General features: G+C 42.8%; 2 protein-coding genes across 2 annotated transcripts; both read right to left on the minus strand.

The window, feature by feature from the left end:
* Window positions 1-1,336: 1,336 nt before the first annotated feature.
* On the minus strand, window positions 1,337-27,446 carry LOC308298945 (long-chain fatty acid transport protein 6). Its single transcript, XM_080742640.1, has 12 exons — window positions 27,160-27,446; window positions 25,296-25,587; window positions 21,850-22,059; window positions 20,767-20,925; window positions 19,650-19,774; window positions 17,331-17,525; window positions 16,310-16,400; window positions 14,908-15,106; window positions 8,370-8,467; window positions 6,891-7,021; window positions 4,621-4,793; window positions 1,337-1,389 (listed from the first exon to the last, which is right to left on the minus strand). Exons 1-12 carry the CDS (start codon window positions 27,346-27,348, stop codon window positions 1,386-1,388), a joined length of 1,866 nt encoding a protein of 621 aa, XP_080598766.1. The 5' UTR covers window positions 27,349-27,446; the 3' UTR covers window positions 1,337-1,385.
* Window positions 13,688-14,116, minus strand: LOC308298947 (proteasome maturation protein-like; the record flags this gene model as incomplete). The annotated part of the gene is made up of 1 exon (XM_080742642.1): window positions 13,688-14,116. The coding sequence occupies one exon, from the start codon at window positions 14,114-14,116 to the stop codon at window positions 13,688-13,690; it is 429 nt and encodes a 142-aa protein (XP_080598768.1).
* Window positions 27,447-27,967: the final 521 nt, after the last annotated feature.

Genomic DNA, 27,967 nt, shown 5'->3' on the forward strand with positions numbered 1-27,967 from the left:
GGGTGCCACTGCAGTGCACATAGCTCTTGTCAGACACTAATACCCTGCTTGAGGTCTAGATGTCATAAATCCCTAAATTAAAATGCATTGATTTCCATACCAGACACACCCAGGCATTAGTTAATGCATTGTGTCCTTATGTCCCTGTGTACACCAAAGCCAAATCCCAACTCAAATTTCTGCTCACTAGCTCACTCAAGCATGGCGGTGTTACGGTGAAATTGGTGAAATACATGACCATCTTGTGGACTTCACATAACTTGGACATCTTTAACTACGTGGCCTAAATACTGCTAGGTTGAACACTGTTAACAAACAAACTGCAATGATTCACGTTTCGGACACTGAACGGTGACTACACAATGTCACATATTCCACCGTAACTCCACCATACTGGGGTGAGAGTGAGCGAGTGAGCAGAAATTTGAGTATTGGAATTCAGCTTGCCCTTGCTTATATTCTCGTCTGACCAGTGCTCCTGTAAAAGAATCCTTGTTTGTTTTGAATCAAACATAAATATGTCATTAAACCGTTGTATCTCAATGTGGGGCCCCACAGCTAAATGATTGATAGTTAGGAACCAAATGGACCCTTACTGGTCTATAAGCCTAACTCTTGAGGGTGCGTCACAAGGGGGGGGGGGGGGAGTGGGACTGAGTTACTAGGGCCAAGGTGGAGGGGCCTGGAATTATTTTATACTTTAGCTATTGAAAAATAGCAGATATACAAGCTTGTATGTCTGCTATTTTTGAAAAGTCGTGAAAATGTGTGCAAATCTTTGAATATAACATGTAAAATTTTTGTTACGAATGTTCGCTTAAAAAATACATATTATGTAAAAAAAATACATATGTATTTTTTAAGCGAACATTCGTAACAAAAGTTTTACATCTGGGAGGTCCCTGGAACGAAATATTTTGAGATGGGGGTCCGTGGCCAATTACATATCCTTTTGGGGGTCCTTCACATGAAAAGGTTTGAGCACCACTTACATAGAAACAGGTTTTTTCAAAAAACCTGTAGAAGGATTTGAAATATTCAAAGACTTGCACAAATGTCACGTCTTTTCAAAAATAGCAGATCTACAAGCTCGCAGCGCGGCACTCGGTGCCGCGCTGTGAGCTTGTATATGTGCTATTCTTCAATAGTTAAAGTACCCAGGGCCCAGAACTTGGTGTGACACCCCCCGGTAGAAATGACTGGGTCTTTTGAAGTTTTAAACATCTTCAGAAGCAGTGCTGTTATTGTTACTGAAGTGCTGTAAAATCACTGACCCACTTTCCCAGTCAGTTAACGGCACTACAGGGACCGTGACATCACTTCCTGTTCATTGTAACAGACGCGTCCCTCTGGATTGGACAAAACACAGGTGGGCGGGTCCATGTTTATCTGAGAAGAGACACACACGTTTGTCCCTCCAGATGAATTCACTTTATTTGGGAAAATGTTAAGACTTACAAAAGACTGACATGTATATCATTTAGAATCTAATTTACAATTGAAATACGTAAAAATACATCACCTTTTAAAAAACATTTTGTTTCGAGGAATGAATGCTTGATGGTTTGTGCTCATGTTAAATAAAAAACTAAAACATTTAATCTGTAAACCAGAATGTTAGAAATATTTCACTGTTACAATAAAACCTTTCTAGCCTGCTTTTATTATGACTTATCTTAATCTACAGCAGTGGTTCTCAAACATTTTGACCCCCAAATTTGTGTTATTTGGTGGCGGCCCCCCCCCCCTTCTGAAACAATGTTGTGCGAGGAGCCCCCATGAAAGATGAATGTTAAAAACCATTTCACATTTATTTTCACAAAATGTCAAGATAAAAAATTAAAAAACTAAAAAAGATTCCGATGTCCAAGCTTTAGATTGTCTATTTTCAAATAGCTAAATATAAAATACATTTAAGTGGTTAGAATGTTCCTAATCTTACCGGGGACCCCCTCGAGGATCCCTGGGGGAGAACCAGTTTGAGAACTACTAATCTATATTGTGCTATATAGACAGTTTATTAATCTGGAGGTAATAAAGACATTTTAGAGTTAAGAGAGAAAGTTAAGAGAATATCTCTTTCATCTAGAGCCTAGACAGAAATGTCACTCACCCAAACAGAAATAAAAACCTAGTTTTCATTGTGATATGCATAAATAGGAACTTAAAGCTGTACTATGTAACTTTCCTCTAGCAGGGATTTGAACCCAGGTCTCCAGTGCAGGTGCAGGTTTTTACCACTGAGCTAATAGAGCCTGCCTGCTTGCTCAGGGGAGAAATTTAATTTTGACCTCCTGGTCAAAATTTGTGTCAAACCAGAAAGTAGGGCTGTCACGATATGACATTTTACATGACGATTAATTGTCACTCAAATAATTGGCGATTAACGATTTAATTGTGTTTTTGTCGTTGATAATTACATTTCTGTTTGGCTTTTAGACTTTGAAGTTGTACATGGTAGATATGACACATAACCTAAATATACAAAGAAATTACTGACATATTTGACAACTTACTACTTAAAGAATAACTTTGATAGTGGAAATAGCCGATCTACAAGCTCACAAGATGTAGATCTGCTATTTCCACTATTTCGGAGATTTTTCAACATTCACGATTATGACGATTATGACAAAATAATTGCGATAATGTCAAATAATCACGATTAGGCGATTATGTAATAATTGTGACAGCCCTACCAGAAAGAGGATCATGTCAAAGGTCATGTCTCACCCAGACACAGCATCTAAATGTCTCAATAGAAGAGCAGGGAGACCAAAGATAACCACCCCGATTATAGAAGTTATATTGTATTAACTAACTCTGCCATAAAAACTGGACATTTACCTTTTATTCAATAAGAAAGAAACGTACATAATACAGCTTTAAAGTATACCACGTTAGTTCCATTGATCCAAGCCGGATCACAATCAATTGATTGCTCAATAAAATGCTCCAACATGCTCTGAAAGTGCACACGACCGCTTAAGTGGTCAGATGGATGGACAGTGGATCTCAAGCACTTTGGAGATATTCAAGTGGACCCTGATCCAGAAAAGGTTGGGAACCCCTGATTTAAGGAAGTGGAATGATTGTTGTAAAACATTTAAAAAAATACTTTAAAAAGGAAATATGACTAAGGAATATGACTTTAAACTGCATTTTGATGCTTAGCTGGAGTGATTTGTTTAAGTTGGCAAAGATTGTAAACATCGGAGTATAAAGCCTCGATCAGAATCTGCGGTGAAGAGCTATCCACCGCAAATCTGGTCAGAAAATAAGCGAAGGCCATCATGGTCAGTCACGGTGAAGTCCTATTCACCGTGACTGACTGGTCTAGATCGACCAAACAGTGAACGGGGTGAAGAGCCTATCTGTCTGATAGTAAAAACAGAGAGATGTGTCGGGACTCACGGTGGAAAGCTCTTCACCGCGAGGAATGATGTAACGTTGTAGTTTCATGACTCAAAAAGACTACACTCCGCGGTGGAAGGCTATCCACCACGGAGCCGACTCTGATCGAGGCTTAAGTGTTTTTCTTTGCTGTCGGCCTGAAACCTTGTATCTCCATATTTCCTTATTTAGAGAGAGAGTCGTAACTAAAGAGTCGTAACTAAAATAGCAGATCTACAGGCTCACGTCGTGAGGCGTTGTGAGTGAAAGTAGTAATGTGTGTCTGTGGGTTTTATAAATATTGAGCCAATGAAAAGTGTTGAAAAGATCTCGTGACTAAATAACTACACTGAGTCCATTTCCTGAAAGGTAACACTTTTGGACTTACAAGGTTTCCACCCGACAGCAACGTTTATACGTTAGGCTGTTAAAAAATTGAAGGATTCCTTTAAATAAAAATTTAAAAAATGTGGATCGGACGTATTAAGTTTGACTGCATCCAAAATCACAAACTACATACTAATAAATAATCTATTTTTCAACATACTTTAGAGCGTATGCACCCTGCACATCCGTAATGTGGGAGAAACGTAGGAAAATAGCAAGCTCACAATTCGCGACACATTGTGAGCTTATATATCTGCTATTTTCAGCGAAAATATTTCAATGTAGCAAGAAAACCTGAAAAGCCACTTGTGATAGTGCCCACAAGGCACTCCTCGGCTCAAAAATTGTACATAGGCCTAAGTTACAATTTCAGACATACTGACAACCGCACGGAATGTTAGCAAAGTGCCCCATCTAGTGACAAAGCAGCGGTACTACTACGCATACATGTTCATTCTCAGTGGCGTGTATTCACCGTAGCAGTTCAACGTTTACTGGACGTCATACGATATAATTAATCAAATTACATTCTACATGTGTTGGAATGTATAGAAGCATAATTGACGTTACGACAGAGGTTTGGTCACTGTAAGCCTTGTCAATTCTGGAATGTTGCTCATTGTGGGACATTTATAGCAGCGTAAGTGTCCACTGTGGCAGGAATCTAGTATGCATTTCACATACTAATTTAGTAGCTACCTAAGCTCTCGAAACATACTAAAAAGTCTCACATACATAACTATTTCGGCACACTGAAAACAGTGTGTTCGGTATGGCATTTCGGACGCAGCCATTGATTTTTAAGAGGAACGGGCGGTCACGTGTGAACCTGGACGTTACAGCTTGACCTGTGCGGTGACGATGTCGTGGTACACAGGTGGTGTTAGGGAAACGTAGTCCTTCCGGGACAGGTCCAGGAAGTACAGAGGACTGCGGACGGAGGCGGGGTCGAAGCCCTCTTGGACCAGTGTCTGCTTCCGTTGCTTGTATGTCTCCGTCACGTCCAGAGACTCCTGTAAGGACAGGACACATTGAGACGGAGAATCACACTTCAAGGTAAGGGCTATCGTGTCGGGTGTAGGGATGGGAAGATAGCAGATAATAACCAGTATCTATTCTACAATGTCTGGTTGGAGGTGGTCTCCCAAGAATGGCACTGAGAAATATAAACCCATGTCAGGTATCACCGGTAAGACTCCCTAAAGCGACTGTCAGGTCATATGTATGATCGGCTGACGGCTACTTTTGACAATTTTCCCATATTTTTTTACCTGCGGCGCGGGGGTCCGGCCCCGTCTCTCCCGGTCGATCGGGGGTCGAGTTACGGCCTTTTTAGCGGGCTGCAGTGGCGGGGATCCGCTGCTAGGTGCCGCGACCACTTTTGCATCCGTTCTGGAGCACCAGGAGCCGGTGGTCCCCGGGAATTCCACGTGAGCAGCCCCGTTGGGCCGGTCATTTGGTCATTTTTGCACTTTTTGGCAGCAGCGCCAGGGGGTCCCTGGAGGGGTGGAGGTTGTGGATTGGCAGGCAAGGAGTGTGTGTGCAAAGTTTGGCATGGACAGGGGCAACGTGACGTGACAGACAGACTGACTGACGGATGGACAGCCGGTGGAGGTTCTATAATTTGTAAAACTGACCCGGAAATAACATACTTGTCTTTTTTTTTTTCACTCTCTACCAAATCTCTTTGCGCAAATGTTCCGCCACAGGATAATGGATGTTGGGGATATATTGATTATCACGATAATATCATAAATCGCTCCAATTAACGTTTTAACAAAATATAAGGCATTATAGTTCGTTAAAAATAACTGTAAACAGCAAACTTAGGAGACATCCAGACCAAAACACGTATAGGGTTAAATCTGCCTTTTTTCATACCCCTTCATACCTGCTTTAGTCGATTTTTTTCATAGCTGCCCCTGTTGCTAGATTTCGGCTGCCCCTGTTGCTAGATTTCGCAGGCTCTCTCATAACTAACACAGTGGATTGTCCTTAGGCCAGTGCGGTCATTTCTGTAGCTTCAAAGTTAGTTTTTTTTATTGGATTGTGTTTACACAACGTCCTGAGATCAACCAAACCGCTGTTTTGACCTCACAGGCACCCTTACTTGTCAAACGGCTTCTGAGGAGAGGCTAGAAAGGGAGGGAGGGAGGGGTCTGTTTGACAAGTAAGGGTGCCTGTGAGGTCAAAACAGCGGTGTGGTTCGTCTCAGGACGTTTTGTAAACACAATCCAATAAAAAAAAATAACTTTGAAGCTCAAGAAATGACCGCACTTGCCTAAGGACAATCCACTGTGTTAGTTATGAGAGAGCACGCGAAATCTAGCAACAGGGGCAGCCGAAATCTAGCAAAAGGGGCAGCTATGAAAAAAATCGACTAAAGCAGGTATGAAGGGGTATGATAAAAGGCAGATTTAACCCTATATGTGTTTTGGTCTGGATGTCTCCTTTAAATCATAGAGAATATTTCCTTTTTTCAATAATTTATAATAATAATTTTGCTTCAATAATAGTGGAAATAGCTGTATCTACAAGCTCTTTGTAGATTGGCTACGTTCACTATTTTCCTTCAATAAAATAAAACTAAGCATTTTTCACAAAACAAAGACTGAACTGAACTAGCAAACCATTTTTGAAAGAAAAAGAACAATAGCAAACTGAAATTGAAAACATGGAAATCAGAACGAAATAAAAAACAAAAATGAACACACTAAACACTATAATAATAGTTTAGTCATACTATAGGAATGGGACGATAAGCGATATAATCATTTATCCTGATAAAAAACACGATAATCGTATTGTGGAGATTTAGGATCAATTCACCTTTGATTTACTGAGCTGCATATCCGGTACAACTAAAACCCTCTAGAATTGGTAAAAGGTACTTATAATATACATACTTGATACAGTCTTGTTTTCACTCTCTATCAAATGTCTTTGCCAAAAAATAGCAAGCTTGTAGTTTGAGCTTGTAGATCTGCTATTTATTGGCAAATGTTCTGCCCCAGGATAATGGATTTTGATTATAAGGATAATATTGTATATTTCTTTTGTCACAATAATGTTGATATGAAATGTTCATGTCGTCCAACCCCTAGTCCTACCTGTATCCTGAGGAACCAGGGCCAGGAGTATGCAGGCAGTGTTCTCACTAGATGCTGGTAGAGCTTCTCTCCGTCCAGCTTGTGGTCTGCTTTTAAAACCACGGCGGCCATGCCCGCTCGACCTTCGTATCCTGTTCACACAGACACAGTTTGGAAACACATTAATAATAATGGCCCTCGTTTTATCAACGGAACGTCGATACCCAGCATAAATAGGCCCTATGCACGGCAGCCATATTGGAAAGAAATTGGGTCTCTTCCTTACCAATGAAGCTAATTATGGTTGCATTTCATTCTGGTCAAACAGAGCCACGCTGGCTCACCGGAAACACCCTGCTACACCAGTGGGTCTCAAAGTGTGGTCCAGGGACCCTCGTGACTCTTTGAGGGGGTTCCAAATGGCATCTCACGAGTGGGTGGGTATGGGTCAATTTAGTTCAATTTGTACACTCTCAGAGTTATGGGGGTCCTTGAAATTTAAACGTCTGTTAATTAGCTATACAATTTGGAGTGGATACATGTGTTCAGAATCTTCAGATGCCTGTCAGATTCTTAGACTGTGAGGGACAATATCTGGCATCAATTCATTGGTGGGCTGTGGACAGTTCAGTAAAAACCTAGCCGCAAGCAACTTTGAATTCTACTTTGAATTTCTTGAATCTAGAGTTGCAACACCAACCACTGAGAGCCCATACTGTACTGTACATCCAAACAGAAAAGTCCTATCTGAATGTTTTAAACAACATTTAACTCAGAAACACTGCAACAGCACAGAAAGCTTAAATTATTCTCTTTCTATCAGTCAAACAGTTGTTTCATAAACATCCACCGTAGACATGTTATGAGCTAGTTTCTGTCAAGAAATTCTGTGCAAGAAAAAAAACGTAGTTTTGAAATTGCATATGAAGCAGGAGGCAGTGGGACGTCTCGTCGTTGAAAACTATTTGAAAATCGCCTCACTGCAAAACAACAGTGACAGTGTCACGTTGAAGGTAAGCGTAGTGATGCAGGCAGTGTTGATTTTGTCGACTACAACTATGACGAAAAATTTTGTCGACTGTGTTTTTTTCACTGACGAAAACTAAATAAAAACTAAGCTGTGCCTGTGATGACTAAAACTAAGACTAAATATATTGACAATTTCATCAACAAAATAAAAACTAGACTAAAACGTTAGGCAGCGTCCATCTAGTGGAGAAGAGAGTAATTTTATGTTTGGTTGCTCTCAGGTGTAGATCTGCTATTTTCAGCACACTAACAAGTGTAAAATCAATCATTACGATGCTATCAAGGCCTGCCAAAATACATTTTAGTCGCCTAAAATCTTATGATATTTAGTCGACTAAAATTAGACTAAAACTAATACTTTTCAGGTGACGAAATTATGTCTAAAACTAAACGACATTTTATTCAAAAGACTATGACTAAAACTAAATCAAAATTTGCTGTCAAAAACAACAGTGGATGCGGGGTACAGACCTGGGACGGTCACTCCATAAACGTTGACCTCCTGGATGAAGTCCACGCTACAGAGGACCTCGGACACCTCCGTGGTGGACACGTTCTCCCCCTTCCACCTGCAACGACAACAACACACCATCACTAAACACTCTACTCACAGACGCAGGACAAATTAAACAGACAAAGAAAGATGCACGAGCGGTTAGCACCGCTCTTATTTAACCCATTTAGGCCTAGAATTATTGATTGCTTTAACCAGTGAAAAATAGCAGATATACAAGCTCACAGCGCGGCACCGAGTGCTGCGCTGCGAGCTTGTAGATCTGCTATTTTTGAAAAAGTGAAAATGTGTGCAAATCTTTGAATATATGTATTTTCAAAGCGAACGTTTGTAACTCAAATTTTGCTTCTGGGTGGTCCCTGGAACAAAATATTTTGAGATGGGGGTCCGTGGCCAAATAAATATCATTTTGGGGGTCCTTCACATGAAAAGGTTTGAGAACCACTGACATAGTAGTCTCTCAAGAACAGACTAACTGAGCTCCAGTTAAGTGACGATGGCTGGCCAGATTGCTGACATAGAAACATAGGTTTTTCAAAAAAATCTTAGAAGGATTCAAAAGACACTTATAGAGTCGGGTCAAGATTCTAATTTTCACGATTTTTCAAAAATAGCAGATCTACAAGCTCGCAGCGCGGCACTCGGTACGTGATTTTCTTACATCATATATTTATTGCGCCAGCAGAGCGTGCAGGCAATGCGATTGGTGCTGTCTGTATCCGTTTGACAGTACAAAGGCAGGGACTTCAGCCAATGAGGGAGCAGCGTCTTGGTGACGTCACCACAACCAACAATTGTCATCACATACCCACTTACCCAGCACCGATCGATCGCAGGACTTGCGCGCTCTGCTGGCGCACAAGTAGACCATATATGGCCACGAGTTATCAAGTTGGCGCCTCAACAGAGTGCAGTCTAGTTCCATGCTAATTCCATTGTACAGTTGACAAAGTGCCCACATATTCAACAGTAAAGTAGAAGCAACCTCTGGCTGTCACTGCACAAGAATTGCTCTCCGTCACAATTCCTCCATCTCATACATGGGCGACTGGCGGCCCAGGGGCCACATGCGGCCCTCACCTTGGCCCACAGGTTAATATCTGAATACTGAGATATTACTGATTTCAGCTTTTACAATTCCAAACATGCAGACATGACCCGCTTTAATTACTTCAGTCTAAATTAGTAGCTTAATGACTAGATAGTCTATAGTCTAGTCTTTTTATGCATTATGTATTTGTATTTAAGTTCATAAAGTTAACATAAGAACATATAAATGCATTGGAAATTAAACAAAAATGTTACTATTCAGGACTCCAACTCTAGCTAAAAAATATTCAGGATTCCAATTCCAAAATAGCAAAAATAGCAGATCTACAAGCTCAAACTGTATATGCATTGTGGCTCTCTGGAGTGAATGTGAAAATATAGTGGCCCTCCCCATCATCAAAGTTGCCCACCCCTGCTCTATCTACTGAGGTAGAGCATGGAGCTCTACCCCGACCTCAGAGCCTCCTCAAATGTTCCGATTGGTTAGGTTAGGGTTCCTCCTTCCAAACTACAGCTCGGTATGTCATGTCTGGCCAAAGAGGGTCAGTTTGGAGAGTTCATTCCGGAACTTCCCATCGGTCTGGGTAACTGTGGAGTCTCCAACTGAGAACTCCTTCGGCTCCAAAGGCACGTCGCTCTGTGAATATGCGTGGGCATGTTCAATCCTGGTTCCCTTCAGCTCAGCTTTGAACTGTGTGAAGAAAAGGTATGACTTCTTCCCCTGGGGCCTCGCCACCGAGCAGTAGAAGAAGAGTCTGCCGTCGTCGTCATCAACCAGTCCCACACTCATCAGCCACTGCTCGTTGGTTCCCCCTTGCGCGGCATACGTGAATGAGCACTCATAGTCTTGTATTCCCTGGGCGAAGGTGTGCACCACGCCTCCCGGTTTGACGTTGAATTCCACCGTTTTCACAGTTTGCGCCGCAGAAGCGTTCGCCAAAGCAAATGTCGATATTACGATCAATGCAAAGAGGGAGGCCACATTGCGAGCACGAAAGTTAATCTCGAGCACCATCCTCCGTCAGTTGTGGGACCAATTTGAGACCAGACACCGCCGGCTTGCCAGATATAGTATGCCGTTGTCGTCACCCAGCCTTTAGTGGTGCTAACCCCGCTCAAAAATCTAACCATATGTATCTTGGGATCCACATAGAAACGTTTTGGCTCTGTGCATCTTTGACTTCATGTGACCAGCGGCAGACATCTTTGACATCAGAGGTCTATGACGTCAGACATCTGTGACATACAGTATCTAGCAGAGAGTAAGAAAGAAATCATAGTTAACGAAATCTTCACTTTTGCATACATGCATTTCATTTGTAGAGGAATCAACCCCGTTTCCAGCTCCTCAAAGACAGATAGCCAAACCTCGCTTTTGTCCCCATCGTTGATTATCCCCACTTCAACCTACCAGGGCAGCTTGTCTACCAACAAACAAACAGAAGGAAATGCCCAAAAAAGACAAAATGCCTAAAGGCGGAGGAGGACAGAAACCCAGTGTCACTGAGACAAGGACATCGTCGTCATCACTTCCTCCCACCGGGCCGGTGGCGCGAGACAACAGGAGCGGAGCTCTCACCGTGTCCGTGCGCGCCACGCCCGGCGCCAAGCGCACCGCCGTCACGCACGTGTCCCCGGAGGCGGTGGGGGTTTCAATAGCGGCGCCCCCCGCAGGCGGGGAGGCCAACGCGGAGCTGGTCAGATACCTGGCGGAGGTCCTGGGCGTGCGGAGGAGCGAGGTGTGCGTGGAGAAGGGCCAGCGCTCCAGAGACAAGAGCATCACCCTGACGTGTTCTCTGAGCCCACTGCAGGTCTTGGACACACTCACACAGGAGGCCGCTGGCTGATGTATATTTATATTAGTACTGTACTTGATGAGATATTTCACTTTCAAGCATGTTTCTGCTACTTTTGTGTGAGAGACATAGGGAATTATTTTAAGAAAAAATCAAACCAAGTTTGAAGTGAGCAGTGGTGCATGTGTGTGCGTGTGCATGCGTGTGACGCAACAGCGCCACCTGGTCAACAGCGGTATTGTAGTTCAGGCTCAGGCTACACGCATAGATACATGCCAACACACAGATGTAACAAACCTACACAGACACGCTTAGGAGTGGTGTGCCCACCGCTCAAAAAGTGCCAACTTGTGCCTTGTGCACTCGTGGCCATGTATGGCCTACTTGTGCGCCACCTACTGGTTAATTATGTCAGGTCGTACTTGTTGATGGTGACGTCACCAAGAATGCTGGTCCATTGTTGGCTGTTGATGGTGACGTCACCAGGAATGCTGGTCCCTGATTTGCTACGGGCGTGAACAGACAGAAACACCGAACCCAGTTCTTGAGTACTCTGCTGGCGCAAGTAACTGAGTTGACTTTTTTGGAGCTGTGTGCAGCTCCCTATACGTGGCTGTGTGGGTCTGTCTGTCTGTGTGTGTGTATGTAGCCTGACTTTCGGCGCGTAACTAGTGCCGCACCATTTACGCCACTCGCGCAATATATACATCAAAATGTGCGGCTCGGCCGGGAATGGTGTTCTATTACCTTTCGTTCCGATCCGCCTTACCATGCCGACGTAATCGGCAAAAAACGACGCTTAATTGTCCCCATTGACTTATAATGGGACAATGCAAGAAATCACTTTCAAGTATTTTTCTCTCGTAAACCATAGGAGCTACAGTTTCAAACCTCGGAGAGGAGATTCATAATGATTTTAAGAATGAATTGAAAAATAATTACATCATTCGGCCTCATGGTGGCGCTATAACGGCCCACTTTACGTTTTGCCCCGTAACTCTTGAACCGTAGATCGGAAAATTAAAATTCTTTTTTCCCTGGATTCCTTGGGTCAAGACGCATCTCCCCATATAGGCCACGCCCATTTGCGCCAGGATAGATTTTCCGCCATCTTGAATTTTCTCCAAAACACACTTTTTGCTCCTTTACCTACATATTTTCTTCAAATGTCACAAAAATCGGTACACATGATCTACACACACACACACACACACACACACACACACACACACACACACACACACACACACACACACACACACACACACACACACACACACACACACACACACACACACACACACACACACACACACACAGCTCCACTTCACACAGGTGTGATTTTTTGTTTCTGTCAGGGGTGTAAAGTAACTAAGTACATTTACGTACAATTTTTAAGTACAATTTTCAATACTTTTACTTCTACTCCACTACATCTCAGATCCAAATATTGTACTTTTACTCCACTAAATGTATAATTATGACAACTTACAGTTACTATATTATACTACTATGATACTATACTATTCTATTCTATATCTGTAAAGTAAGTGGTAACTAAAGTTTTAAAATAAATGTAGTGGAGTAGAAGTAAAAGTACTGTAAATTGGAAATACTCAAGTAAAGTACAAATACGACAACATTTTACTTAAGTAAACTTTACACCACTGCGTATGGAACTCATGCATGGAACGCCATGTATGGAGATAAATAACGTCACGGACAGAATGGCCCATACAAGGAGATATGCACATGTGTCGCGTTTGATACCAGGCAAAGTGAGCACCGCTCACTTCACACGGGTGTGATTTTTTCATACAAAGCACCCCTGAATTACACTGTCAATTTGAGTGGTGCATATTGGTACTATTTTTGGCAAAGAGATTTGGCCTAAATTGAAAAATAACAGTGCAGTGCAACTTCGTTGCAGTCCGTTTTATTATGCATAGAAGGTCTAGACTCTAAGTGGTTAGATTGAGGTGATATATTGATGAATTCCAAACATTATAAAACAATAATTCTGCGGCACCCTAGGAATTGCGTAACAGCACACACTTTGAGAAACCCTGCCACAGGGAACATTCCTGTAGGAGTGACCATGTTAGACTTCTTGGTGACAGATGTCGTCCTTATGCCCAAAGGTGTCCAAATTATTATTTCTTATTTTTGTAAATTCTCATTTGAGGAAAAAAAATAGGAATGCCACTTTAACCACTTGTAAATCTTCTATTTTGCTTTAGCACAGATCTTTTCTGGGGGGTCCCTGAGGGGTCCCTGGCACAAAACACTTTCAGATGGGGGTCCAGTCCGCAGCCAAATAAAAAGGAGTTTGAGAACTACTGGTTTCTCGTGTTGAGTTTCCTTAATAACTACTGGTTCAAGTGGTTAAGGAAACTAAACTTATGCGAGCATTATCGGTCCAACAAAGTTCACAACAGCCCCAGCTTGTGCTCGGTCATCACGTGCGGGTCGCCCATCACCTCGCTCTGAGACGGGTCGCCCAGGAAGTCCTCGAAGGCGACGCTCTCGTCCGTGCCCCGCAGCGTGTCCAGGCCCAGGTTGGAGCTCTGCAGGAAGGGCAGGCGCTGCATTTTGCCCGCCGCCCGCAGCTCCATCTGCAGCCGCAGCGGGGCGTGGAGGCCCTGCTCCGCGCGGAGCGTGGCCAGGTTCAGCCGGTCGCGGTTCAGCTGGAAGTTCCTCTCGGGCAGCTCAAGCGCGTGACCGGGCAGCAGCTGGTTCCTGACGCTGGTGAAGCCGCTGCGCAGCGAGTCCTGCACGCCGTACGCGCTGTGCTGGAGACCCAGGCCCGCCACAGGGACGCTGTCCTTCAGCTGGGACTGGAGTCCTCGACTTTCCATGGTAGAAAGGGGTTGTCTTTTGCGGATTCGCTCCTTTGAGATATCTCTGGATTACGGCTCTGGCTGGCTCTCTGTACGTGTCTCTTTTTCCTGTGCTTCTTAACTGTGGTAAAGCGCTTTGGAGGGAAGGCAGCATATAAATGCAGTCTATTTATCATTTATCTGTGATGTATGACATGACGTGTGACTCCAAATTTGGACAATGTTTCAGCCTCGTCACAGCCCTGTCAGAGCCCCGTTGACTTAGGTTATGAACATGAACAACCTTGCGTCTATATTCAGTGGGGGGGGGAGTGGGCGCGGGGAATAGCTGATCTACAAGTTCACAACGTGTTGTATGGGAATGCCCCATATATAGGCATATATTGATGACTTCAGAGATCTTCATATATGGGCACAAAAGGAACACAAACAGACGGGTGCAACGGGAGCTCTGACAACGTAGACTGTACTCATTCTGTACATTTGCTATATTTGAACATTTTAGAAAAGTCTTGAAGTACTTTTCTGGAGGGGGTCCCTGGAACAAAACATTTTAGATGGGGGGGGTCCTTTTTTGTCATTACTTACCTGAAGGTCTTTCTGGGTTGTCTGCCACGTTTTTTTTACCTTTTAAGTAACGTGGGCGTGTGCATGTCCATCGTGAGCGAATCATGCACAAACCGTGTGCGATCCATTCACGATTACATAAGACCCCATCTTAATGCATGCAATCATTGCTGAGCTAGGAAACGGAGTCAGAAAGTGTTCACAAATGGGTTGGGTTCCGGACAAATAAGAAATGCAGTTACCTGAAGGTGTCTCCGAGGCGGTCCCTGAAGTAGAGGAAGTCTCGGTGGTCGTGCAGCATGAGGTCTCCAGTGTTGAAGTAGACGTCTCCTTGGCGGAGCACGTCCCTGAGCAGCTTCTTCTCCGACTGCGTCTTGTTCCCGGCGTAGCCCAGGAACTGGTTGGTGGCCGACAGCGGAGCCACCAGGAGACCCGTCTCTCCTGCATGACGTGGTGAAAACACATGCTGTCACTGTCGGGCAGATATCTCGCTAGTACCTCTAACCTACCCTATAATGATGTATTTTCGTAATTTTAACGCCCCACTAAGTAGCTTAAAGGACAACTTTGTTTTTTTACAACAAGGGTTCATATTTTAGATTATAATTAGGGAAAAGAAAAGGTGAGTGTTAAAATGTTTTCATTTGCTTCGTTCTATCGTTTTATCACGTTTACCGTTGTAAATGTGGGGCATGCGCATGAATGGGGGCATGCGTACAAGTGGCTAAATATGTCTTTTTAGACACAATAAGCCAGCAGTTTCTTTATTGCTATTTACAGTAACACTACTAGCCCCCATAAGTCACATCCAACCATGAAAGGTTGCGTTGTATCTTGGGAATGGGCTTATTCTGTGTAAAATGACATATTTAGTACTTGTATGCATGCCCCCAGCCACTGAAATACAAATCTCTAAAACAATAGAAAGAAGTAAATGAAATCATTTTAACACTCATCTTTTATATTTTTTAATTACTATCTAAAATATGAACCCTTGTTGTAAAAAAACAATGTTGTCCTTTAAAAGTAGCTTACCTTTTATAGAAAAATATCCATCCATTATTTCCAAACGCAATCTTTTGTAAAAGACAAGCGTATCCCTCACCGGGAAAAACAAACAAACAGACGGGCGTGCACAGCCATTGAAATGAACGAGGCTGTTAGTTCCTCGCTCAAACCAGTAGTTTAGAGCATAGAAATGGAGAAACTAGATCCAGGCATAGAAAACAACCAGAAAAGCGATCACGCCGCCATTATTGTTTATGTGCGGTCCAGATTTGAGACTAGCGTTATGGGAGCTGCTGCTACTGTACACACCCGCGCCACCCCTCATCTGATCAGACAGGTAAAAGAACGAACGAATGAGCACTCGTTCATTGAAAAATCGAGCGAGCGCGCTCGTTCAAAGCAGTAAAAGAGTTCATCGTACTACAGTGTCATACAGAAGTGGCAAAAACTCACAATCTGTTCCCCTAGCGGTTCCAGACCGCCTGTTGGAGACCCATGCTCTATATAGCAATGATTAGAATATAGTAGAGCTGCAACCTTTTAACAAATACACGTTTAGGAATACTGCAACACACAAAATAAACAGGAAATCACATTTACACAATACATACATACATGAACAGTGGCGGATTTTACCTCTCTGACATAGTATACATCTTCCAGTGTCTGTGCGGATGGGTTCGTATGTCTCTGCATCACATCTCAAAAGCTCAAAAGGCATATTTAGCTGAAAAAAATAAAAAATTAAAACCAAACAATATTAATAACTGTTAAGTGGCACAAGCAGGGTTCATCACTATGCTGGCTTGTGTTGGACATTTTTTTATCGAAAATCATTTTTTTTCACAGACAATATTAAGCAGAAACACACAAAGAGCTAGCCCTGAATGACCATAACAGGTCTGTAACTCTGAGAGTGTACAAATGGAACCAGTTGGATCTGTAAGGGTCCATTTGGTTCCATTTGAACACTCTCAGAGTTAAGGGGGGTCCTTGCAAACAAAACTTTTGAGAACCGCTAGTACTAGTGGACCCACAATGTGCCATAGTGTCGTAGTAAATCAGTGTCTTACATATTCTGAAGAAAAGCTGAAGACATGGCATTCAGTATTTGGGTCTTATGATCAAAACCGGATGAGGATACATTTGATGACCCCTGGGCACAATACATTACCATAGCATAATATGTTAACAACATGACCAAAGTGTCCCTATTCTGGGCTGAACAATAAAACGACCATGTGACCCATCTCCAACACCTGTGTTCAAACAATTGGTCCTCACTAATGCTCATTAGAATAATATGGTACCATTTCAGTAGGGCAGAGATCCTCTTGGCTATTAAGCCATTAATTATTGAAAAATAGCAGATATAAAAGCTCCCAATGCTGCACAAACTGACGTCCATTTTAAAATCATCAATTTCCACACATTTTGGACACAATTGTGGCTTCCGGGGCTCTTCAAAATAAAGCGTAAGTGAATGGCGGCACTCTACAGCCAAATAATTACCAAAATAATGGCAGCCCAAGTGTTAATGAAAAGGTTTGAGAACCACTGACATAGAAACATCCATTTTTCAAAGACCTTTTGTAGAATCGGGTAAAAAATATTCAGATCTACAAGCTCATAGAGTTTATAGACCTGCAGAACGTACCTTGTTGAAGTAGCTGGCCCTGCCAATGGGTCCCACCTCATCGGTGTAGTTGAGGAAGCCGACGCTGGCCTCGGTCAGGCCGTAGCCCTCGCGGACGGCGATCCTCCCGAAGCGCCGCGCGAACTCCCTCCACACGTCGGCCCGCAGCCCGCTGCCCGCCGCCACACGCACCTTGTGGGCGCGCTCCTCTAGTGTCTGAAATAGGGGTGGGCGATATGGTGATAATTATCGTTGAGACGATACAATGTCTCCGCGATATGCATTTTCAGAGATAACGTATATATCGTGATACAATTCACCCTTTGTTAGCCTCCTGGTTGGTCCCTGACTGACCAACCAGCAGGCTCTATCTGCCTTGTCCCGCCCTGGTTCCGCCTTTTTTATGTTGAATTAGCTAAAACATAATTTTTGGAGAAATAAAAACATTTAAAAACATGCTGATTCACTATGCTGCCACTGAGCAGCTCCAATTGACTGAAACAAAGTTTGAAATTAGAATTGAGCACACAGAATAACAATATGAAGCAACTGAATTAACATGGCAGTGGATGGAATGTCCCACTGAATGTCCCTCCAAGTCAAAGCAACCAATGGGTGTGGAGAGGGGCAGGACAATGGGCGGGACTTGACAAAGGGTGAATTGAGGGAGCCTTGTAAAAAATCCTGTTTAATCGTTAATACAGAGATTTATTGCAGAATTCAATTTAAACTTGCATTTTAGACTAAGTCATAGTTCTCAAACTTTAAAATGTGAAGGTCTCCACTTAACTCTGACAGTATACAAATGAAACCAAATAACCAAATTTGGTTTCATTTGTATACATTTTGTATAAAAAAAAACACAAAAGAAGTGCCATGCTATGAGCTTATAGATCTGCTATTTTTGAAGAACTATGAATCTTTAAATGTATATTCTTTTAAAGCGAACATTTTTAACACAAATCTTTGCTCCCGGGGGGTTCCCTGGAACAATATATATTGAGATGAGGGTCCGCCGTCAAATACATATAATTCTAGGGGTCCTTGACATTAAAAACTTTGAGCACCACAGATAAAGAAACATACGTTTTTCAGAAAACAATTAGGATTTAGAATAAAAATGTGTCAACCCCTACTGACAATTGCTGAAAACGACCTCTAGGTGTCAGCGTCGGTCCACATTGCACACTGTTTAGTCACTGTCTCCTGTCAGTGCTTATATTTGGAAACCAACAAAGTAAATCTAATCAAATAATGTACTTAACACTTATGTTGCAATGATTTTTTCTCTTCAATGTCTCGCGTTGCCATGGTTACCATAGACTTCCATGTAATTGTGCAATTGTGTAAAAAGTGCACGCCCATGCCTAGATGATGCACCACGTGTGTAGATGCTGTTCACAGCTTTCAAACAAAAAAATCCGCTTGGAAATCCGTTCAGGCATTCATGATTTATCAGCCATTATGTTTTCTTCAGATGTAAACAAACATGGCTGCCATGTTTGAAAGAATGAGTTGGTATGGGGGTTAAACATGCAATTTCGCGATCGCGATCATGCCTAATACATTTCTGGAGGTCCAAAAAAAAATTTGAAAAAAATTTTTTTGAAAAAAGAAAAAAATTTTTTTTTCCAAAAACGGGCCAAACTCGGGAAACTCTGGGTTGGCACAGCGGTAGTACCAATACAAACTCGGGAAACTCGGGGTTGGCACCATATGTGTTAAGTAGACTTTTGAAGTACTTTTACTTTAATTGAGCATTTCAGAAGCATGGCCCCAAATAGGTCATACTAGTATACAAATGTCTGTATCTGTCCAAAGAAGAGCACATTGCCTGTGTCCCTTTTATGCCCCTATATGGAGATCTCTGGTTTAAATATGATGTCATAGTACTGACATCATAGAACTGACACCATAGACTGCTGATGTCATAGACTGGCCTCCAAGTGCTATGATAATGGCTAATGCACTAAGCACTCTTTTTTTCTTCTTTTTTTTAAACAATATATTTATTGACTTTTCTTTTTTTCTTTTACAGAGAACATCAAACATATTTTTTACAAACATAACACAAAAGCAAAAACAATCCCGTAACAAAACCACGCACTAAGCACTCTTACAACAGGTATTGAGCGGGGCCAGACCCAAATCCGCCAAAGGCAAAAACTAAATTGCACGGGGAGTCGTCCGATTCCAGGCTAGAAAACTCAAATGTCAGGATTCAAAACAGAATAGCAATCTGCAAGCTCGAAGTTCCCGGTTCAAACGTGATTCTTTTGGGGAGGCCCGGCCTGAAAAGGCTGAGAAGGACTGTGCTAAATGAGTGTTGTTGCTTCTTACGGTAGGCTGGTTGATGAGGTATCGACACAGCTCTCCTATGTAGAGGAACATGGTCACTTCATGCTTCATGCAGTCCTTCCAGAACTTGCTCGCAGAAAACTTCTTTTTTAAAACACAGGTAGCACCTGTTGGCCCCCGGGAGAAAAGAAACATGTACAAAGAAAAGAACAGTTCTGAATCAGCAAGCTCCAAACGCGGCACGAAGCGACGTATTTCCAGCTTTTAGATCTGCTACTTTTGAATTTGAATCTGGAAAAGTAATAGTTTTGGACATAATGAGGTTTCCGCCAGGCAACATTAACAAAGTATAGTTGTACAAATGTGGAATTGTTATTGTGAAAAATATACCAGTGAAAGTCAACTTTTGCTCAATTGAAAGAGTTGCACAATATGACTTTAAGAACATTTTTTAACCAATAGGCGTTTGAAATGAAATATGGAAAGTTAAGGGAGCACTTCAACCATTTTCAACGTGTATAAATACATGCATTTGTTCCTCACTAATGCTTACTTAACAATCTTGTCTATTAAGTCTATGTCTCAGAGCTACTGTGTGTATGTGGACAGTCCAGAAACCCACCTAAACCAACCAGTGACATCACCGTCATGCAGATTTGGACATTTCAAACAATATTTCAAACTTTATCATTATTATTTTTTAATTATTCATGAATACAAGAACAATGGCTTCTATTTCAGTTTTTCAGGAAGAGTCAGGCTGTAGTTTCTATTAGCTTGGATTGATGAGGTCACTGGTAGGCAGGTTACTGAACTGTCCACAGCCCTCCTCTGAGGCACAGAGTGAACAGACAGAAATAGTGTCATCTTATAATGAGCATTAGTATTGACACATTCTCTGAAGATAAGGTTGACAATGGGTGAATGGTATACTTTGTTGTGCGCAGTTTCGCACACCGAAAAGAGCAGGTCTACAAGCTCACAACACGTTGCACCGCAACACGTTGTGAGCTTGTAGATCCCCTATTTCCAAATAGCCAATGAACATTTATTTAGGGTTAAAAGTGGTTAAACTTCGATGCTACGCTCACTCATTTTGACAGGGAACCCCCGGAACGCCCTCGAGGACCACTTTGAGAGCCACCGTTCTATTGGTTACCCAGCTGGATGCATCCTCCAATCCCCAGCAAGGAAGCAGACATGTGGTAGAGCGGCAGGGTGATGTAGATGACGTCACTGGACCTGGCCCCGCACAGCTGCAGGAAGGACATGCTCATGATGGCTTTGAGATGACCCACGCGCGTCGCCTTGGACACACCTGGGGAAGGGACAGTATTGGGGACAGTTTATGATGTGTATGACTATCTGCAGTAAAATAAATAATGTTATTTACAATCTGATCCATGCTCAGCCCTGCACAACAAAGTTACTGGATTGGTATAACGATGGGGGACTCCGGGGAGTTAAGAATTCAGAATCTCAACAAAAGACAACATGACAAGAAAGAGACACTGGTGTCTACATGACAAGAAAGAGACACTGGTGTCTACATGACAAGAAAGAGACACTGGTGTCTACATGACAAGAAAGAGACACTGGTGTCTATATGTCAAGAAAGAGACTAGTGTCTACATAATTGTCAAGAAAGAGAAAGTGGTCCAGTCAGCTGGGGCATTAAGGCCACTGTGGCCTCTGGGCATGCCATTTTTTTGAAGGGCAATGATGGCAATGGCTTCATTTCTCTATTGGGTCTAGAGCTAAAAAGTTCACGTGACTTGAATCAAGTCATAAATCAGGGGTCTTCAACAGGAGGTCCGGAACCCCTAGGGGGTCCTCAGAGTTACTTACTACAGGGGGTCCTTCAAATCTTTGTGTGATAGTAACTTTTTTTCTCCTTTTTTATATTAACCACTTGAACCCTAACGTCCATATTCTGAGAGCTTTAGCCAAAAATAGCAGATCTACAAGCTCACAACGCCTCGCAGCGTTACAGAGTGAAAGGGCAAGTTTATTAGGTATTGATGGTTCAAGTGGTTACATACTGTATCTGATAACACAAATTGACATGAATCCAAAATACACTGATGATTGTGCTGTCAAACGATGAAACTATATGGAATCTATGAACAGATTGTGGGGGTCCCTGCTTCATCTCTCTCTCAGCTAAGGGGTCCTCGGCCTGACAAAGTTGAAGACCCCTGTCCTAAATAAAGGAATTAAAAAAACAACAACTGCACATTACCGGTGGTTCCCGACGTGAAGATGAAGAGGAAGTTGGACATGACGTCGACGTTGGACGGGCTGGCCATCACGGCCTCATCAGCGGAGACCTGCTCCACCTTGTCCAGTAAGGTGTTGACGCCACTAGAGGGCGACGTGTGGTCCACCACCCACACCTCCACCTGCTGCTGCTGTAGCTCAGCCAGCACCTCAACCACACCACTCACCACGTCTATGAAGGAACGGAAAAAGTGGATTTATTCCTTCATGGTAAAATCCTATATCATTTGGAACACTGAGATTGTACATGGACACTTGGAAAAAGTGTACCTATATAACCAAACTTTAACCCATTCAGGCCTAGAATTATTGAATGCTTTAACCAGTGAGAAATAGCAGATATACAAGCTCACAGCGCGGCACCGAGTGCCGCGCTGCGAGCTTGTAGATCTGCTATTTTTTAAAAAGTTGTGAAAATATGTGCAAATCTTTGAATATATGTATTTTCAAAGCGAACGTTTGCAACTCAAATTTTGCTTCTGGGTGGTCCCTGGAACTAAATATTTTGAGATGGGCGTCCGTGGCCAAATGCATATCATTTTGGGGGTCCTTCACGTGAAAAGGTTTGAGAACCACTGTCATAGTAGTCTCTCAAGAACAGACTAACTGAGCTCCAGGTTAAGTGAAAAGGACCTTTTTCTTTGACGATGGCTAGCCAGATTGTTAACAAAGGTTTTTCAAAAAACCTTAGAAGGATTCAAAAGACACAAAATTCTAATTTTCACGATTTTTCAAAAATAGCAGATCTACAAGCTCGCAGCGCGGCACTCGGTGCCGCGCTGTGAGCTTGTAGATCTGCTATTTTTCAATAGTTAAAGCATAAAATAATAATACACTATAATGTGTACCCGTTCTGAAGTTAATAAAGGGTAATCGTTGCTACAGAATGTTTGTTCCATAACAAACACTCTATCTCTGTCTTTCTCTGTCTCTCCAGGCCTTCAGTAAACAGAAAATACATTGTCAGGTTGGAATACCAATTTCATTCAATTATGAGAGATAATCCAACTAGTGAAATTGGAAGGAAAATGAAACAATTCCGGACCAAAATAACATATAGGCACTTTTTACGACTGATCCCAAATGCTGGCCACAGGGTCTATTCACAGAATTGCCTTTGCTGGGGAAAGCCATAGTGAAGAAATGGGTTTTGAGAGCGGTTTTGAAGGTTTGAAGGGTGGGGGCTTCTCTGTGAGTCTTGGGGCAGCAAAAGCAAAAGCCCCATCGCCCCAGGTAGGGTACTTGTTCAGTGCAGAAGGTGGCGAGTAGTATTTTACACGTTTGGCTGTGTTGCTCATTCCAAGAATAAACACAATACCAATGGGTTATTAAAGGGGAGATATAATGGACCGAATTTTGGCAAATTGTGTGGGGGGGGGGGGGGGGGGGTGCGCTACCCACACGTTTGGCTGTGCTGCTCATTCCACAAATGCCCTATGCATACAAGCTGTACTTCGTTGTAAAGGTGACTAATCAACGATAATAATGATATCAAGCACAATACCAATTGGTATTATTAAGGGAGATATAATGGACAGACTTTTGGCAAATCTTTGGGGGGCTCTCACACGTTTGGCTGTGTTACTCATTCCGCGAATGCCCGATGCTTACAAGCTGTACCTCGTTGTAAAGGTGACTAATCAACGATAAAAAATTATACAAAACACAATACCAATGTGGTATTATTAAAGGGGAGATATAATGGACCGGAATTAAGTTTCCTAACTTTTTGTGCGTAGTTACAGTATATAATTACTGAACTTAATTGACTTCAAGTCCTCAACCACTAAAGCCATATTTTATACATTGGGCTACTTGAAAGTAGCACATAATAAGCTTGTATCTGCCATTTTCTTTTTATTCATGATGCATTTGCTAATATAAATCAGCCTAACGTAACTAGTAACTAAGATTTCAAATAAACACTGAGTGTGTCGTGGATATGTAAAATGTATCAAGAAACTCAAGTAAAGTAAAAGTTACCTCAACAATTCAAATAAAGTACTTAAGAGTAAAAGTACTTAGTTACTTTCCAGGCCTGGGGAGCAGGTTTTATGGGAGGAACAGAAAGTGGGTGAAGGGTGATGTGTAATCTTAATGTCCTGGAAGGAGAATGTTATGTCATGTTATTAGTACATATGGTTGCTGTCTGGTGGAAACCTTGTATCTCCATTTCTTTCGTAACTTAACACCCTATTTCATCATACTACAGTGTTACACAAAAATATCTGCTTTTTTTCGTTTTTTAAGTGAAAATGCTGGTTAAGAGTGTCTGTGGGGTTTATAAATATTGAACAAATGAAAGGAATCAACTAAAGGTATTGTGACTAAATAATAACTACATTGGATTCCCTGGAACACAGCTTCTTTTTGACATTTCCTGGATTCCTGGAAAGCAACAGTCTTGGACATACAAGGTTTCAGCCCGACAGCGATGATATGTAGACTCACAGCTTATCCATGGAACCAGGGGACTTTGGCCCCTGAAAACAGGGACCCAAACACTGTAAAACCCTCACTGTACTATATGTTCACTTAGTTCTGAAAGCATACAAGCGGACCCTTCTGGGTCCATTTGAAAATCCTCAGTGTTAATTGTCTCCGCCAGGCCAATATGCCCCTTGTCCGTCCGTCCGCCGGTCTGTAAGCAGCTAATCTCCGGCACCGTTTGCCCAATCAACATGAAACTGTGTACACGCACTTCCTGAAAGCCAGAGCAGAACCTCTGCCCCAAATGTTTCACATGATCGGCCTGCTATGGCACCACCAGGAGGCCAATTTTTGCTAAAGTACCGCTAAAGTGTGCTATTTTAAGAGCGCAACAACCGAGCGCAAACAATCACAAAAAGGCCTGTCTTTTAGTTCTACTGGATCGCTTCTCCACTAGTCCCTCCCTAACATTTTAGTCTAGTTTTTATTCGTTGTCAAAATTGTCAATACATTTAGTCTTAGTTTTAAGCATCTTAGTTTTTATTTGGTTCTTATTTAGTCTTTAGAAAAAAAGGTAGTCAACGAACATTTTTTGTCATAGTTTTCTCAACCTGTGGCTTAATGTCAAACGTTGTTTTCTCACTCAACAGCAAACAAACCAACATACAATATACGTGTATAGAGGGTACCTGCACATTTCTAAAGTGACAATTTAAGGACTTTTAAGACCTTTTTAGGATCTCTGGTCAAACATTGGCACATTGTCAAATATTAGAGGCAGAAATTGTTCGTTGTGAGCTGGTAGATCGGCTATTTTCACAATGGGAAGAGATCGAGTCAAACTAAATGTGATGCCAACTCCTACAATTCTCATCAGGGTGGGGGGTCCCCAGTTCAAATTCTTTTGGGGGTCACGGCCTGAAAAAGTCGAGAACCACAGTTTTAGTAGACGAAAACATTGACGACAGCCCCACTGACCTGCCCCCACCAGCAGCCGCGTGGCTCCACAGCTGGCCAGACAGTGCAGCAGAGCGTGGGGCTTGAGGTTGTAGTTGAGGAAGGCCGCCTGCGCGCCCAGCTTGCACAGGCCCAGCCACGCGCACACGAAGTCGGGCTCGTTGCTCATGAGCAGAGCCACCACGTCGCCGCGCTCCACGCCGCCCTCAGTCTGGAGGACGCGCGCGAAGCGGCCGGACCGCCTGTCCACGTCCCCGTAGCTCAGCCTCTGGTCCTCGTAGACGATGAAGGCCTTGTCGGGGGTCTTCCTCGCCTAGGTAGAGATGAGCATATCGGAAATGGCATCTTTATTGTCACGTCACAGGTAGGGCTGTCACGATTATGACATTTTACATGGCGATTAATTGTCACTCAAATAATTGCGATTAACAGATTAATTGTGTATTTGTCGTTGACAATTACATTTCTGTTTGGCTTTTAGGCTTTGAAGTTGCACATGGCAATCCTGAGTCCTGACACAAAACTTAAATATACAAAGAAATTACTGACATATTTGACAATTTTATAACATTAATAGTGGAAATAGCCGATCTACAAGCTCACAATGCGCCGCGATGCTTGTAGATCTGCTACTTCCACTACTTTATGAAAGTGTTTGAAACTACCGGTATATGAACATTTCTCAACATGGAAACGATTATGACGATTATGCAAAATAATTGTGACCACTTCCCCAATGAACTCAATGGACTTACTCTATAATGTTGAAGTCACCGAGAATGCTGCTTCCTGATTGGCTATGTTTACGCAATGTTTGTGTTCCGGACTAGAACAATAGTCTGGTTGCCCTACTGGCAACCACACTCACTAGAAAGATGCAATCCTGGGAAATTGCAAGTGTAGCTGATGCACTGACGCGGGTCGCAAGGATTCCACTGGGAAATTAATTCCGTCTTACCATTTTTATTATAATTGTGATGAACTAAAGCATGTCCAAACTCTCCAAAAGCTTCACTTTTTGCACCATCAGTGGGTTTAACAGAAGGTCCCCTTAATGAATCCTGTGTTGTATTTATACTAGTAAGATGCCTCAAGGCGACACTGCGACAGCGACCTCGCCCTAGGGGCAAGGTCACGCCACAGTGATGTGGACATCAGGGATCTCCATATATGGGCATAAAAGGGATTTGTTCCCCTTGGCATCACAGGGATAACTCTAACAGGGCATCATTAATATTGACAACACCATTCTTTTAGTGTGGTTCCCCTGACATCACAGTGATGTGATGACCCAAGTCGCATTTGGAACATACCGGTACAGGACTTTTAGTGGTTCCCAAAGTGTGGTCCGGGGACCCCCAGGGGTCCTTGAGGGGGTTGTAAATGTACCCTTTACAACAGTGGTTTTCAACCAGTGGTCCGGGGAGGTGGTCCCCAGCTAAATTATGTAGAGTTGGTAACCAAATGGACCCTTATCAATCTTTAACTCTCGAGAGTGTAAAATGAAACCATGAAATGGACCCTAGTTAAAGTATTAATTTAACATCTGCATTACTTAATTTAGAGAAGTCTACACAATTAGAGAATGTTGAGAAATTGTATTTATTTTGATCAACGTTTGCCTGTCATCCCTCCTATGGTAGTGGTACCAGTATCAATACAGCATAGAATGGACAACATCGTATCCAATGACAACCATATCCATTTGTACACCGTCAGAGTTAAGCATAGAGTTGTAATAAGTGGGGAGTTAAGGGGAGACCTTGAAATCTGACAGTTTGAGAAACTCTGGTGTAGGTAATAATCGCATGATCTTTACCTGGATCACTACAACTGTCTGGTGTACAAAGCAGTCCAGATAGATTATAGGTGATCACTACATTACCTGGTCTATGAAGCAGTCCAGGTAGGTGATCACCCCTCTCCCCATGCGGGACCTCACAGCCCGTCCCACGGTTCGAACCCTGAGGTTGTAGAGCAGGTCGACCCAGAACCAGGGGAACGCGGTGCTCTGGTACCAGAGCAGAGACAGCAGGCCCGCTGCTACTGTTGTCACCGCCAGCCATGTCAACATGTTTACTCTAAAACGCACCTTTTAATCACTCTGAAAGTCCTGTTTCTTCAACAAGAACAACTTTTAATAACTTGTTTACATGGCTCTGAGCTGGGAGGACGGTTCCTTCCTACTGGACTAACCTCGCTTCACCAGGCTTTCCGCCGCACCCGTGGGAAGCCTGGTTGCTATTGCGAATCAACCAGTGTGATCCGGTCTAAAGCCCGCCTACTGTATCCGGTTGTTTGCACGCACACATACATGCAAGAAACGTTTTCGTATCCGGTATAGAGCCAGACCGGATCAGTGACTTGCAAAGCAACTTGATCCCAGTCTGGTTACTAACGTGTCGTGCAGTGCAGCAGGGGGCTGGTGACTTGGTAAGTGCGCATGCGCAAGGCCTATCTTTTACTTGAGTAAAAGTATCGATACTGCAGCGTAGAAATACTCTGTTGCAAGTAAAAGTCCGGAATTCAAAATGTACTTGAGTAAAAAAGTTCAAAACGTAGGCCTACTTGAAGTACCAAAAGTTAAAAAGTATTGTGCAGAATGTCCGTTTCAATTAAGTTTTCAAATTGTGTGTCGAAACTCGAAATGAGCTGAAGCCTGAAGTGGGTTGATGTAATTGTTTTCTTCTGAT

The sequence above is a fragment of the Nannobrachium achirus genome (assembly GCF_963921795.1).
Source record: "Nannobrachium achirus genome assembly, chromosome: 15".
NCBI classification, from domain to species: domain Eukaryota; kingdom Metazoa; phylum Chordata; class Actinopteri; order Myctophiformes; family Myctophidae; genus Nannobrachium; species Nannobrachium achirus.